We start from the raw sequence: 15,335 nt of genomic DNA on the forward strand, positions 1-15,335 counted from the left end.
AAGTTTTAGAAATACTTGGAAAGAATTAACAAAAAAGATATCCTGGAGATAGCATTTACCACGTGTTGAGATCAACTTTAAACTTTTTTTTGTAGTTTTTCGATGTGATGCCATTAGCGTTACTTGTTTGCGTCCGCGGTTTAGGTTACAGCGGTAAGCATCATTTGTTTATCCGGGAGTTTTGATATTGTTGAATTCGTTTCCAGGCAACAACATTAACCTTCATGTTCTGAAGAAGCAATCGAGTTTGTCCTCGGTCAGGAGTTTGTCAGTTTTGTAACTAAAATCAACCACCGTTCAGTATGGTAGGTGCTAACTTTTTTAATGTTTTCATTCGCTATTCTGTTGAACTTACAGTCGTCGCTTTAGATTTCCTTATCTCGCCGATTCTTGGCTTGGTAAATGTGATAAAGGCCAACTGCTATCTGCTGTAAATTATAAACCTGAACTTACCGCTTAAACAGAAGGTTTAGAAAGCTTAGAATTATTTACTCGTTACAGTCTTTATAATATGGAGGTGCTGTACTAGTAAAGCAAACATTATTGATACCAAAACAGTCGTTCGTCCCCTGACTTGGTTTTTGGCCATCTAAAAATGCTAGGACTTTTTTTATCTGCATATCCCTGATAATGTAAGTTAAGCTTAAATCTGGAATTTAATGTTTTCTCATTCTACTTTGTTGTCACCAACGAGCAGAGCCTCTCTTAACTCTCCAAAAGAATGAGGAGAAAGAGAGGCTCTACAGAAAACAAGTCAAGTCTTTTAAGTCGCTGCAACCCAACCTCTGGGCTGATGTTTTGTTTCACTTATTTGAGTCAGAAAATTAATCACAGCACATAGGCTTGCAGTTCATGTTTGCGATTTACAGGAACAATTTATGTTTATAAACAGAGAAATGTTGTAGCCAAAGAATTTGGTTAAACGTTTCCCTGTTTTCAAGCCTCCCCTCCCCCCACCCTCGCAAGTAGTCTCACTTCAAGCCTAACGTCGCCAATAAGTGTCCCAGTCAAATTAGTTGGAACACTCTGATCTTGTCACTTTGGGCCCAGCTGTTCAAAGCCTGATAAACTAATCCAGGGTAAGGGTGATACTAAGCTGAGTCAAAAAGATTCTTCCAAAATATTTTTGTGCCTTGGTTTAAACTTACATGTAGACCTTTCCTTATCATTGGCTTAGAATTTATAGCCTTAAAAGACATTTTAACAAGCAAGATGAAAACCTGGGGGTAATTTTAATTAGGGATTAGCATTAATCTGCTTTTGAACAACCGAGCGCAGCCCTCTCAATTTTGGTTCACAAGATTTTCTAGCAGAATTGTAAGAAACAACATTGAGAGTGAGAAGGAAACATGGTAATGACAGTAATAAGTTGGCTGTAAGGTGTTTAAAGGACATTTGTCTTACGTTATGGAGCAGAACCCAGTTTCTATTGCACAAAGCAACAGGGTGTAAACTGATATGACTCCTGAGTCCTCCCTGGGTGGTATGCTAGTTTATCACAGGGTTATCCCCTGTAGTTTGTCACTGAGTACCTATTCATACAACTTCATAGAGACAAATGTGGAGTATAGTTTCTTTTCTAACCTATAATCAAACATTGAACCACGAACCCTCTGATCTTCTGACTTAATGAAAGTAAATATATAAAACTTATATTGTGTGGTTCCAGAAAATATCCATACCCCCACCACGGAGGGAATTGGAAATTCCAGAGGGGTGGGGGGGTCAATGGCCCAGGAAATTCCCGAGGGGAGGAGGGGTGAATGGTCGGATAAGTTTCCAGAGGGTCAACTTCACGTTCATGTCAGACATAGTTGTTCAAAATAATTTGTAACTTACCAACTTAGCAACTTCGTAGATCGTTCTTGAAGACTTTACGTTGTTTAACTGTTTTAAAGAAACCCTTGTTGCATTAAAAACATGTTTCCCTTCTCCGAAAAGCCTTTGTAAGCGAAGTAGTCCAACTGAGACAAGCAATCTATGTCTGCGTTGCGTGACTCAGTTATTATAGCTTATTATAAAACTGTTGTTTGTGAAAGTCTTGCGTAGAAAAATATTGTTCACTGGCAACAATTGAATTTGTATCAATGTTTAAAAAGGAAACTTTTGTATGGCTATATAGTGAAAGCCCCAATTTTACATAAAACATTGAATATTTGTTTGTTATTTTTGTATGCTGTGTAAAGTTACGGGCAAAGGTCAATTCCCGGGGTCAATTATAACTGGTTTGTCAAAACTGACCCGTGTTAAAACTTTTATCGTCCAAAGTATTTCAAATCAAAGTCCAAAACTATTAACTTAATTTCTATGCCAAAATTCAACAAAATAGAGCCAATTCGACATTCTTTTAATGCGTTGTTGATCTCATAAAAATTAGCATAAGAACGTGAACATGCTAATTTCATTTTGCGGCTCCATTTCGTCTGCGGTTTCAAGTTACGATCTGAAAGCTCTATTTGTCTCCCTGCTCTGCTAATGCTTATTTTGTCCATGCTATTCCGATTCAATAGGAAAACTATTGACTAAAATAACTAGACTGAATGATTACCAGGAGAAAAATCATCAATTGAGAAGAACTAAAGCGATAATCTTTTTGATCTCCTAAAATTTGCATAGGAACGTAAACATGACATATGCAAATGAAATGAAGACACATATTTTTGCATTGCCCGACTTATTCTAACAATTTAGATTTAAAATCTTCAGCAAAGCTAATGGTAAAGTTTGATGTCAATGACCACAGGTAAATATAAAACGCAACAATTATTTCGGTATCAAGAGCTTTTTGGCAAACTCTGCCGGGTGAAATTGAACAGCGTGCGCGCTCTTCGATAACGCATATATTCTCCTCGTGTAGGCAGTTCTTGATATTTCTGAAATGTTAACATCAAACTGATTTTTGAGGCGTTCTTTTGAATTAAAACTTTTCCAGAGGGGGGTGGGGGTGTATTCTGTATTTGAGGAATTTCCGAAGGGGTGGGGGGGGGGGGGGGGTTAAAAAAATACCTTGAAAATGGAAACTCCTGGGGGGTGGGGGGGTCCTATGTGAAATTCCCTCCGTGGTGGGGGTATGGATATTTTCTGGAACTACACATTTTGAACTGCGGATGAAAGATCAAATACATGTAGAGGAAAGATCCTCGCAGTTAGTACACAACTGCAGTTGCGAAAAGAAAGCCTGAAAAAAAATTTTTTCAGGCTTTCGTACTATTAGTTGCGTACTAGCTGCAAGGATCTTTCCTCTATTTGATCTTCTGACCGTAGGTATAAATAATTTATAATAAGGCTAGTTAAATATGATATCAGAAAAATGTCGGAAAAAATTTAAGTCCTGCTTGTTGTTTTTTATCACATAGCCACCCAAAAAGAAGAGTGGGAAGAAGAAAGGAAAGAAGAAGTCTGCAAAATCCAAGACACCAACAATAGTGGATGGAATCAGTACGGAGGAAATGAGCAAAGAACAGCTCGAGGAGCATATTGTAAGATTGAGAGAAGAGCTAGACAGAGAACGTGAAGAGCGCAACTATTTTCAACTGGAACGAGACAAGGTTACCACTTTTTGGGAAATCACCAAACGACAGCATGAAGAAAAGAAAGCAGAGCTGCGCAATAAGGACCGTGAAATGGAGGAGGCGGAGGAGAGACACCAAGTTGAAATCAAAGTTTATAAACAGAAAGTAAAGCACTTGCTTTATGAACACCAAAACAATATTGCTGAGCTTAAGGCTGAAAGTAAGTGCAATAATTTATATTATTGGGATTTTATTATAAATTTTAAGTTCAAGTGGTTTTTCATTTAAGTACTAGTAAAGATTAGTTATTATAACCCAGACATCCATTAAATTAATATTTGACCCATCTCTGGCTCCAAGAGTTTCGTGGCCACAGATTCAAACAGGTGATCATTCACGATCAGATTGCAATTTTGTTAAATGCACGATTGGTGTCATTGAATGAGTGTTGGATAATTTGCATTCTCTGTGAACTCTCATGTGCACAGAAAAACGGAGAACTTTTCCAAAATTGTCCTTTCCGTGAGCAACCTGGACCGTCTAAGAATCAGGCTACAAGAGAGGCCAAGTGTGATCATTCCCAACATACCTGTAATATGTCAATCTTGTGATGAAAAAGAAATCTCGTCATGTGATCTCTGTTTTTTTTTATCATTTTTCAACAAAATTATGTGGCTGAAACCAACAGCATGTGAAACAGGCTGAAAAAAGTCCATTCAGTGGACGTCTGGGGTCAATAGTACTGAGTCAATCCCCATTATTACAAACACCTAGCTTTGGGACAAGAAAAAGTGGCCATATTTAATACAATACATCCTTATTAAGCGGGTTAATTTAAGGAAAATGTATTGGGTGGGACGAAGAAAACTTTCCAAGAATAACAAGTTTTTCTGTTTTAAGTGGGTGTCCATAAAGTGGGATTCTACTCTCCTGATCACAGCAAGTGATTTAAAATTATGCTTCATAAGTGTAGAGTCAGGAAGGTTCATGTTAATGCTGTCCATTCTGTTTTAGGTGCAGTACAACTGTCGCTTGCACAAGATGATCACAAAAACAATGAACAAGATCTTAGAAAAGACAAAAGATCTCTCAAGGTATATTAAACTCATACTCTTTACTGAGTATCATAATGATTGCAGGATATATTGGGCATAACTATTTCAGGTACATTGACATGCTTTTGTGCCATCTTATAACATCAACCTGTGTCTATCGGAATTATCGTATTTTGTATTTTTAGACTAGTCACCTGAGCTAATCATCTGTCATGTCATTGGTCAAAGTAAAATGAATGTATTAATTCTACACACTGACTGATCCACATCCATGTATATGGTTTTAGAACCAGTTTGAAATGAAAACATTCTACCTACAGGTTGAACTCAAAGAACAAGAACTTTCCCATGAAGATGTTGTGAAGAATCTCAAGAGGGTAAGTTCAGAAATATCCCGTTGTGTTTTGTGTTGCAAGTACTGTAAGGATCCACCCTATCACACCACCTTGGACACGCATATTTCATAATATTCCCCTCGCCTCCATATAACGGTAATTAAGCATTATATTGTAGAGAAACAATGAAATTATAAGTTTTAGATTGTTGGAGAATGGCAGATTTGAGTATATATGTACAAAACATTAAAATTTGGGCCAAAGCAAAATTTGCAATACCACTGCCTCCATTTAGTGGTAAAAAAGTTCTTAAAGTGTAACAGAAAAACAGTGAAAGTATGCAAAACAGAATGGTGGACAATGGCAGATTGTTAAAACATCAAATCAAAATTATTATTTGGACTTACTGGTTGTCATAAGGGCGCGCAATTGTGTAACATGTTGGGGTGACAAATACATTGCATTTACATGCACACTCAGCTGGCAACATTTAAATCTTTTATTTCTTGTACACATTTATGTGTGAATCATGTTTTCAAATGTACAAGAAAGAAGTTCTAAACGTTTTGTCAGTCATATGTAATTTTGTTTCATGTACAGTAACGTTGTATAATTCTGATTTTATCAGGCAGTTGTTAAATTGCTTCCCAAACACTGATCTTAATTACAATGTAATAACAGTTGTTATTTTCTTGGTTATAGGGTCATGATGAAAATGTAACAAAACTTAGACAAGACTTTGAAAGACAAGTTAAAGGTGAGATACAGTTTTGAACATTTTATTCAAAAAAAATATACATGTAAATAGTAATTCTGTTCAAGTTATTTTCATTGCAGGCAATACTTGTTGATCATTGATCAATTTTACATTCAGCTGTTCTCAGAGGTCTCATTTGTGGCTGAATTCTTGCTTTCTTTTGTTGACAGAAATTGAGTCAAAGTATGACAAGAAAATGAAGGCACTGAGGGAAGAACTGGAGCTGAGAAGGAAAACTGAAATTCACGAAATTGAAGAGGTTTGAAATTTATCATCTATGTTTCCATGATTTTTTTATATGTACATGTACAGTGAAATCTCAATTATTCGAACCCCAATTTTTCGAACTCCTATTTTTTTTAACCAAAAGTGGTTTCCCTTGGATTAATGCTTCAGTCAGATTTTTATCTCCAAGTTTTAGAACTTCCAATTTTTCAAACCAAATTCAGTTTCGCTAGGACTAAGTAGGTTTGAAAAATCAGTAAAATCCACTGTATAGTCATAATAAATTTATTTGAAGATTTGTTGGTAGCAGTGGGGTGACAGGAGTGAGTGAGGACATTCTACAAAATTATAGAAAAACCTAAATGACAAAATACAGGTCTACCTTGTAGTAACTAAATTAATTAAAAGTAATCATATGGTAAGGTCATTGCAAAGAACGATTTACATGTAATGTTGTTTATGGAAACAACTATCTGCAGTAATTTAATATCAGATTTGTAACTGTTTGATGTTCTCATCTGCAGCGTAAGAATGGTCAAATCAATACCCTTATGAAGAATCACGAGAAGGCATTCAGCGATATCAAGAATTATTACAATGACATCACACTTAACAACCTGGCACTCATCAATTCCCTTAAGGTAATAGGCTTCTTTGATAATAATATTATTTTTCATGATATTTTATCTTCAATGTTTGTTAATGCACCTATCAGACATTATTTCATAAATATAATTTAATGATCTTTGAAAATGTTTCATTGATTGGTTATTTTTATAATTTTTTTTTTTTTTTTGGTCATGAGAATAATGTTCATTGTCAACTATTTATTCAGGAACAAGTTGAGGAGATGAAAAAGAAGGAAGAAAGAATGGAAAAACAAATGAATGAAATCATGGCAGAGAACAAGAGATTAACAGAACCATTACAGAAAGCCAGAGAGGAAGTGGAAGAACTTAGAAAGCAGGTCAGATATTTTAACACATTTTATGAGGTCTTCTGTGTTTAGGGGTAGCAAGCTCTTATTTCTTTGGTATTAATTTGGTCTTTTGTTTTTCTTTTCAGCTGGCGAACTACGAAAAAGACAAAGCATCATTAGCTGTAAGTATAATGACATGTTCTAAGTACATGATGGACATATTTTCTCACTGAGATTTATTCCTGACCATTATTTTACAAGTTTGAGCATCTCACACAGATAAATTTTTCATACCTAACAATATGAGCCGAGTTTGATGGGTTTGCGTTGTTTGGGTTGCCCTGCTTAAACAGTAGTACAATTTATTGATATAAGGGAATCCAAAAGACATAGTTTGCTTAGAAACTCAGTCACCAATGGTCAAAAAATAAGTCAGTTTGTCTACAGGAAGACTTGGCCTTGAATGTGGTTAATGTGCTAAGATGAAAATGACAAATTTTGCATTATTTTGTTATACACAGGCTGTTAGCACTCTGTTTCAGTTGGTTAAAGTGTGGTATAATTTAGAAAAACTAACTTTTAAATTTGTTCACAAGTTATGATTTAAAATAAGCCCCCCCCCCCCCCCCTCTCAACCCCACTTGGGCGCTTAATAGAGTTCTGACAGTTTTGCTAGTACTTGCATTTTAACTAGTGTTGGTCAACCGGTTGCTATGGTTACTTTTTAGAGTGCCAAAGCAAGGCTCAAAGTCCAGGATGAAGAGCTCAGAAGCCTGCACTGGGAGCATGAAGTCCTTCAACAACGTTTCTCTCAGGTTTGTAGTGTTAAATTTACTACTGTTATGTTTTGGTTTAAGCTTCCATCCAGGGTTTTTTTGGCAAACACTGAGGCACTTTCTGCTTAGCTAAAATTTAAAGTTCCGAACATTTTGGTTCAGTAAAGTAAACTGGATATCGTTTTCATCTTGATTTGGGAATCAAGTCAGAGAGAGATTGACAGAAAGACAATAATTAGGCCTTAACCCAAGTCTGTTTTGATTTTCACTATTATGCCAGCACCCTGTTTTTAACAAACTAACAAATCGATCCATGCTCACTTTCCCAAAGACAGCTGTGGTGCAGGCTATTCATCAGTAAATCTCAGCTGTAATCATCTCAACTAGATATTTCCACATATGGGTAACTTGCTAAATGAAAAAAGATATTTTTGTCTCATCACGACACAAGCATCATAGGGCAAAGAAAAAATCCTGGTCCTTGACAATAATTGAACCCATTGGGTAATTTGTACTTTGTACTTTGTACCCTTTAACTATATCTCCTTCAATCTTTTGATGTTTGATTTCTAAGGACTTTTAGTTGCTAAGTGCAACGTGTTTCTGAAGTGGAAGGGGTACATAGGGTAGAAACCCGATAGAAAAAAGTGCAAAACCACTCATTTGCAGGCTTAGAAGACTAGTAAAATCATTTCAAATAAAACTGAACCATTATTTGGGTTGCGTTTGATTCAACACGTCGTTTAGCTTTTTAAAACCGTATACTAAGAAAAGTGACATAGTCCCTTGAACACCCTTCTCCGCATCTCTGATTGTTGCTATGATGTGTGGAATTATTGCGTTTCTTTGTCAATGTTTTCTAGACTCAAAGCGAACGTGATGAGCTGTACAGCAAGTTTGTCAAGGCCATCCATGAGGTTCAACAGAAGAGCAACTTCAAGAACTTGTTGCTGGAGAAGAAACTGGCTGCTTTGGCAGACACACTGGAAAAGAAGGTACTTACTAGAAAAAGAACTCTGGGGCAACAAAATATTTAGTCCTTGTGCCGGTGCGGGCGTGTGTTTTAGCTGTTTTAAAAATAGGCTCTCGCAATGAGGAAGCGTTATGAAAGAAACATTAGGGTCTTTTATACGACAGAAATAAGCCCGGGACTTAAATCAGTAAATCGCGGCTTAGCTAAGACGCCAACTTACTAATGACATTTAGGTCGTGGCTTACCTAAACCTACATGTATGCCCCATTCACATGTACACCAAGGCTTAAACATGTTTAAAAGTTGTTTCCTTAATAAAAGCTGCTTTCGGATTATTGTCGGTTACAGATTTAGCACAAATGAAAGCATAAGTTAAAGTTTACTTGAATCCTATGTCAAAGCCAATGGTTCAGCTTTCTGTTGCCAATTTTCATTTTGTTAAACCTTGTTTAATTAAACATGTTTTGTTGGTGTGAATAGGGCTCCAGTCTTCATACGAATAACACAATCATTTATAAACGGCTCTATTAATGAATTTCACCATCTGCCAAAACTTCCCACGTTCGGGTGCAATGGAGCAGTTTTTTGTGGAATAAAAAGTTGCTTCTGAAATGCCGCTTGCACAGACGATTTTAATGCCAGGTTTGTGGCGATTTTAAGCGTGATATCAAAATAATCTCCCGTGTAAACTACGGGAAATCAGATAATTTGATTGAGATTTTGTTGCAATGATGGGAGAGCCCATGCGTTGTAAGGATAACGGCTGCCTTGAGGGATTCAAGGGGACTTTGACGTGTTTTACGCCCTCATTACATGCTCTCAGCTAGGCACAGCAAAATTACAGGCAAATTGCCGATAAAACGCTTTTAGCTAGTTTTCAAAGGAGATTTCAAATCGCACTCAAAATCTCCGCAACATAAGCGCCTAAAAGAATCGTCTGTATAAATGGCCATTTTGGAAGTACAAATGTTCACGCGTTTTTTTAAGAAACATTTTGCGTCATACTCAACTTGTTATGTAAGCACGCACTTGGGAAACATTTTGGTAAAAAAATTTGCTGCGTGCTTTCGGCGACTGTTACTTATGTTGATTCCTTATCATTTGCCAAACAGGAAGCACAGCTGAACGAAGTGCTGTCGGCATCCAATCTGGATCCTACCGCTCTTACAGTCGTCACGAGAAAACTCGAGGTAAGATTCTCAGATAACAAGTTGTTACGTAAGATTATGGTTTTTGAAAACGTGAAAAATTTTGTACGGAGGGAAAAAAATCCCAGTCCAGTTAATAAACGTTTCTATTGATTCACGTTTTAACCCGGCTTGATTTGGATGGATCGTGAGCTCATGTACGACGAGACGTTTATAGGACGAATTTGAACGGAGATAATAGAGAGATTTAGATCGCGTTTACCGCAATCGGCAAACGTGAAAGTCGCGTTGACGTTTTCTTGATAAAACAGGAACAATGGGAATAGTTCAAAATAATTCTGGCCTTTGATGCTAACGCAAAACTACTCAATTTTACTGAGGAAACGCTGAAAACAGCGAGCGGCAAATATGAGGTAAACATGGTCACGTCAGTCGTCATTTCTGCTGTTAGCCGTTTGCCGTAAAAGTAATTCTATTAAAATCTCTAGTATTTTATGATATTCTCAACCACAGAGTAAAATTGCCACATACCCACAAGGAAAGAAAGAGAAACCATGATAAGAACAGTGTGATTTTCCCATTTCTTTTTAAAACACGGGCTTTCCAAAGAACGTAATGACGGTGAACATTGCGTCATACACCTCGTGTAGAAAACAAGTTAGATTGCTGAAAACTCAGCAATGCCCTAGATAGCTTAAGAGTTATCCATTCTTACGGCATCTGGATTCACTCCGAAAATACTTTCCTTGTTTTCCTTGTTTTCACCTTGTTTCCATGAAATTCAACAAACCTGATGTTGAACTGTGACCATGCACAGGCGCTTGAAGAGTTGATTGTGCTATTGTTTGGAAAGAATCTTGCCCAAAAGCGGCGTGAGGCGAACTTAAAGTACTCCTTTCTGGTGAACTGTAATATAATGTGTTATTTAATAATATACAGACTACCAAAAAAGAAGTTTGTGGCAATTCGATTGGCATGCGACACAATGTACCATCACTGCCTTATTGGAAAGCCGACGTTTTCGGGAAGGAAAATCAAACTTAACAATAATAATAATAACTTTATTTATCCTGATAAAAGACCGGTCAGTCAAACAACAAAGGTTGATAGACTGGTATTAATCGGTGACCAGCACTCTTTCCCTTTACTTATGTTTAACTAACTGGTATTTTATCCTGTAACTGAATGTATTATACGAGCCTAATCTTGTGTTGGGAGCCCTGTGTCATCAGTAGCTGTATTGAATTCAGCTTTACTCCTTTTTTCCTGTTTCGACGCCACTTTATCCGCCCCAAAGATTCTATTGTTTTCTTCAGGGCTAATTTTGGCCTCGCTTTCATCAAGCCTCGTGGTCCTGCTGTCATGTGCCAGTCGTATGATCGAGGTCATACGATGAGCATATGACTGAAGTGTGATATAGTTGCGTAAAGGGAATTCCGGAGGGCATAAAGTTTACCTTTCGATTCAGACGTGATATTTATACTAAAAATCCTTTATCGAGTCTCAGGGAAGCGTGTGCGACTTCGCGTGAATTCATAAAGCCACAGTTAAACGTTTTGTTGTTAGAAGAAGAATTGCCATGCTGTTGTGTAGAAAATATACTATCGCGGAAAACACGAAACTGATTTTACGCATGGGCTGTTAAGCCACTTGACCATCATGTGTGATTAGACACAAGTCTCTACAGAGCGTATTTTGTGCGGACGCATTTTCCTAATCCTCGATTACCTCTAGTATTATACTACCTGAACACTAAGAAACTTGTGAAGATCGATTAATCGGGACAAACTGCATTTCAGCTAAATTTGAAATACATACATGTAGAGAAGAGATTACAGTTTTCATAGTGACGTACAAAATGACGAAGGCTTCAAACAATGGTGGAGAGATTTCGTGAATTGAACTTTCGCGAAATTCAAGAACTTCGCTGAAAACGTGACAGAAAAGAAATACACGAACACCTGGCTTGCTTTATGAATAAGTCGGGCCGAAATAAGGAAGGACGAATGCGTGGAACTATTTTATCTCGCCGTGAAGAAGCGACCAAAGTCCACTAATATTCTAACTCTAGATGTCCGCTTTTGACATTCGCCCCCTCGTGTCTCGCGACTTCATTTGCTCCTCTGGGACTTGGCTTAACTATAATTATATCATTATATAATTATGTTCCTTTTTTCTTGTTTTTAGGATGTACTGGACTCAAAGAACAGTGCTATCAAGGACCTACAGTATGAACTGGCGCGTGTCTGCAAGGTAAATTTGGAATCTATTTGTTTTTCATTCGATCGTATTTGTCATTAGTTCGATCAGGCTTCCGGTCTTATTCCGAACGCGGAAGAAGGAAGCGTTGGTTGAAGTTTAAACTTCTTGGTCATGAGACGACTTGGCGAGAAAGGGATTTAAAAACCCTAGCGTTAGACTGCAAAACAGTCCATCTGATTTTGGGGGCGTCCTACACCGTGGTTACGTGGGTACGTGGTTGGTCGGGGAGGAATGAAAACGAACAACAGAACAATGTCCGCAGTCCTTAAAAACAATACAGCTACAGGTTTAAGGTTCCAGTGAAAATACGGATTTTGAAAGGTCACAGGCCTACTGGTATTTTTGTGGTGGTTCGTCATACGAACTCGCGTGGTCCTCGACCGAAAGCCTGGAGCGAGTCAGAAGGGAATGGACTTTGTACTTTCGTCGGTGATTCGTGTCTCAGTCCTTCTGTAGAGTGGTCCTTCCGTGGATGTTAACGGAAAGTGACTGTTTTGCGGTGTACCCTATGTATAATTTGGACCCTATATACTGCTACAGAAAGAATTAAAAATCTAAACGACTTGTGGTTTTATTTCAGGCACACAACGATCTCATCCGAACATACGAAGCAAAGCTACAGTCATTCGGCGTCCCGACGGAAGAGCTCGGATTCAAGCCATTAGAAAGCAACATTGGAGGACAACAACTTGGTCGAGGCCCCGCCGGTTTGGTGGCTGCGCCAACTTAAAAACAAATACTGCACTTATTTGAAATTTAAGGGGGCTCTTTTGTCGAACGTTTGTCAGAATCGTAAAGAATTTGTAAATAGACTCTTTTTTCCGTGTACATAAGTGCATTAAATTAATGTAGCTGGTTGAAATTTGTTTTTGAATTTTCGCAGTTTTCTCTGATACACTGATGGCAATTATCTTAATGTTATTTTAGCTTGTTTTTTCTTTTTTTTCATTTCTGTAAATACTATCAATGCAATCTCTTTCGTTGTCATCTAGAATATTTCAATTTCTTGCAAGTATAACTGCCTTATGTGTAAATATGTTGGCGGAACTTCGTCCTTACGACTTTCGCATACTTTGTATTTTATAATATATTCTACCTTAAAAAAAACCAGTCGCCCTTCTCTTCACATTTGACAAGAAAATGATTTACGTTTAACATAAAGACCTAAGTGAAAAAGAAAATCATTAAAATCAATAGCTTCTACGCTGTAAGGTGTTAAATGTTTTGGTAAGGTAATATTTGTCTCTCGGCGCCATTATGTCTAGCTTTCGGAAGACACACGAAAGAAAATTATGTAATACCACCGAAATATCGACTTTAAAATCTATGCGTTGCACTTTCTCTTTCTTTTTTGTCCTGTTTTCTGCCTTTACTTCTGACATAGTTTTAATTATTCCTCTGTCAGCTGAGCTTTTCTTCATCCAAACTGTCATGTCGTGAACTTTTGTTTGCTTTAACAAGGTTGGCAATTATTGACAATGGGTTAAGGCTGGTTGTATTGGTCCATTCTATGGAGGGGTTTGTGCGCCTATTGTCTGATATGAGTACCTAACCTGCGTAATTAAAGAAAACGAGTTATTTCATGATGCAATATCTTAATGCCGTTTATGGTTCGATGCTCACGACATTTTAGCAAGCTTCCAAATCTGAAATTCAACATTTTTTCTACACCAATCTTGTTTTCCGTGCAGCTTTTCGCAGTTTCAAACGCCCCGTTTGCCGAAAATCGGAGAATAAAGGCCGTGTTTAAACATTGATTTTTTCGGATATTAGCCGCTATTTGCTATTAAAATTTATTCAGATGGTGTGATACCTTGTGAGGCCAATACTAGATCACGAAAAAGAAAAGCCCCTACTTAAATACCTCTTTTAATAAAATCAATACTGCCTGTTTAAAACAGATACGACTATTTATCAAACCGTATCGAGACCTTACCGGGTTTTGCTGTATCGAAATATTGAGAAATCATTTTCTGTAAATGTTGCCCTGCGGCTTCTGTTTGGATTTCGAGTGCGTTTAACCACAGCAAAATTCACCGTCGTTGTCATCCCTCGTTCGTTATAGAGCAAAGCAAAAATTGCAGAAACGTTTTTGAGAAAATCAATAAACACAGTTTTGTGCTTTATCCGCTTTCTTGACGTTAACACTCCTTTTTTCAGTTTCGTGATTAAAAACACTGCATGACATCATTCAGCAAAATAGTCGGGAAAACCCCTTTCAGTGAGGTACAAAGTGCATACATGTGCATCGTGAAGTTGTGCTTTGTGTAGCAGAAATGTAGGTGCCATATCCGTCTACAAAAACTTAAATACTTTCACTAATCATCACCGATCCTTAAAATCAGAAAAGGCTGGATACATGACAACTTACTGAGATCGCTGTGTGGTGAATCAACCCAGCACAGTCAAAATTTTGAAGGGCTTTAATCATGAATGTCGTTTTGTGTACAAGTTCAGACTCCCTTTAGCGGATTAAAAGTCAACAAAGTTGATTAAAATTGCCGCGGAAAGACTGACAACTTTTGAAAACACAAGTGGCTAACTCAGTGAAAAAGGTGATTAAGATAAGACAGTCAATGCATGGATCTTTTTCCTTTTGTATTGTTAATCGTCTCTAATCCCGGCATATAACATATAAATCCATGCGAAGCACGTGCTATAAAATGCCGTGCAAAAATGCCTTATTTTTTGTTTTCACATTAAAAAACAAAAGCTTATCCTGATTTTCCCTGCCGACTCATCGAACGCTGATTTCTCCACCGACAGCTAATCAAGAATTCACTCAAAACAAAAAGAGAGGATTTTGAGGAGGTAAAACGAAACTAAATTATAGGGTTCAAAGGCCATTTCACAGCACGAGAAGGAGTCGAAAAAAAATTAAATAACTTTTAACAAGAACAAGGAACCAAAGGCAAACGTACTGTTTAGATGTAAACATCCAAATATTTTGTCGCCGAGAAACAGCTCAGCTGTCCAGAAATTACACATCAATAACAAGAATTCAGATTCCAGATTGTCTAATTCTTTATTGAATGCGTTTTTTAATCCGCTGAACTTTGTTCCCCCAACTCTTTGTTTAGATTCTGAAAGGCTCTTGTAGCAACTGACCCAGAAATTTTTTCCTAAATGGGGAAGATGACGTCTCGGAACGGAAAAGCGAAATACTCATACTCAAGCAGAAAATTTGCCTCTAAAAGCAATTTATTTTTGGAATTTTCCGCCTAAAGGGCGGGGAAACCCCAGACGGCTTCCGGCTCGCGTTTGATTGGCTGATTAAATTGCACGTGCTAACCTGATTGGTGCCCTGGATGGCCTACACGTGAACAGGGAATGACCTTTAGCGATCGAAGTCCACTTGAAACGGACCTCGGCA

At 37.5% G+C, this 15,335-nt stretch overlaps 1 protein-coding gene and 1 long non-coding RNA gene across 2 annotated transcripts; one reads left to right on the forward strand and one right to left on the reverse strand.

Moving 5' to 3' along the window:
* The first annotated feature begins 187 nt into the window (after positions 1 to 187).
* Positions 188 to 13,173, forward strand: LOC146453083 (dynein regulatory complex subunit 4-like). Its single transcript, XM_085097067.1, has 14 exons — positions 188 to 305; positions 3,357 to 3,732; positions 4,527 to 4,606; positions 4,888 to 4,944; positions 5,605 to 5,659; positions 5,830 to 5,918; positions 6,409 to 6,525; positions 6,720 to 6,851; positions 6,950 to 6,985; positions 7,532 to 7,618; positions 8,443 to 8,574; positions 9,665 to 9,742; positions 11,888 to 11,953; positions 12,543 to 13,173. Exons 1-14 carry the CDS (start codon positions 303 to 305, stop codon positions 12,690 to 12,692), a joined length of 1,458 nt encoding a protein of 485 aa, XP_084953193.1. The 5' UTR covers positions 188 to 302; the 3' UTR covers positions 12,693 to 13,173.
* LOC146453084 (uncharacterized) lies at positions 12,891 to 15,201 on the reverse strand. Its single transcript, XR_014859578.1, has 2 exons — positions 13,899 to 15,201; positions 12,891 to 13,515 (listed from the first exon to the last, which is right to left on the reverse strand). It is a non-coding gene; the product is annotated as an uncharacterized LOC146453084 (long non-coding RNA).
* Between the last annotated feature and the right edge of the window lie 134 nt (positions 15,202 to 15,335).

Source organism: Pavona decussata, unplaced genomic scaffold, assembly GCF_977016875.1.
Source record: "Pavona decussata unplaced genomic scaffold, jaPavDecu1.1 SCAFFOLD_353, whole genome shotgun sequence".
Taxonomy (NCBI): domain Eukaryota; kingdom Metazoa; phylum Cnidaria; class Anthozoa; order Scleractinia; family Agariciidae; genus Pavona; species Pavona decussata.

What these genes read in the sequence shown, in the direction of transcription:
- LOC146453083 (XM_085097067.1), top strand. An exon ending in AAATTCACGAAATTGAAGAG is followed by an intron (nt 5,919 to 6,408) that starts GTTTGAAATTTA and finishes TCTCATCTGCAG; the next exon opens with CGTAAGAATGGTCAAATCAA. An exon ending in AACTGGCGCGTGTCTGCAAG is followed by an intron (nt 11,954 to 12,542) that starts GTAAATTTGGAA and finishes GTTTTATTTCAG; the next exon opens with GCACACAACGATCTCATCCG.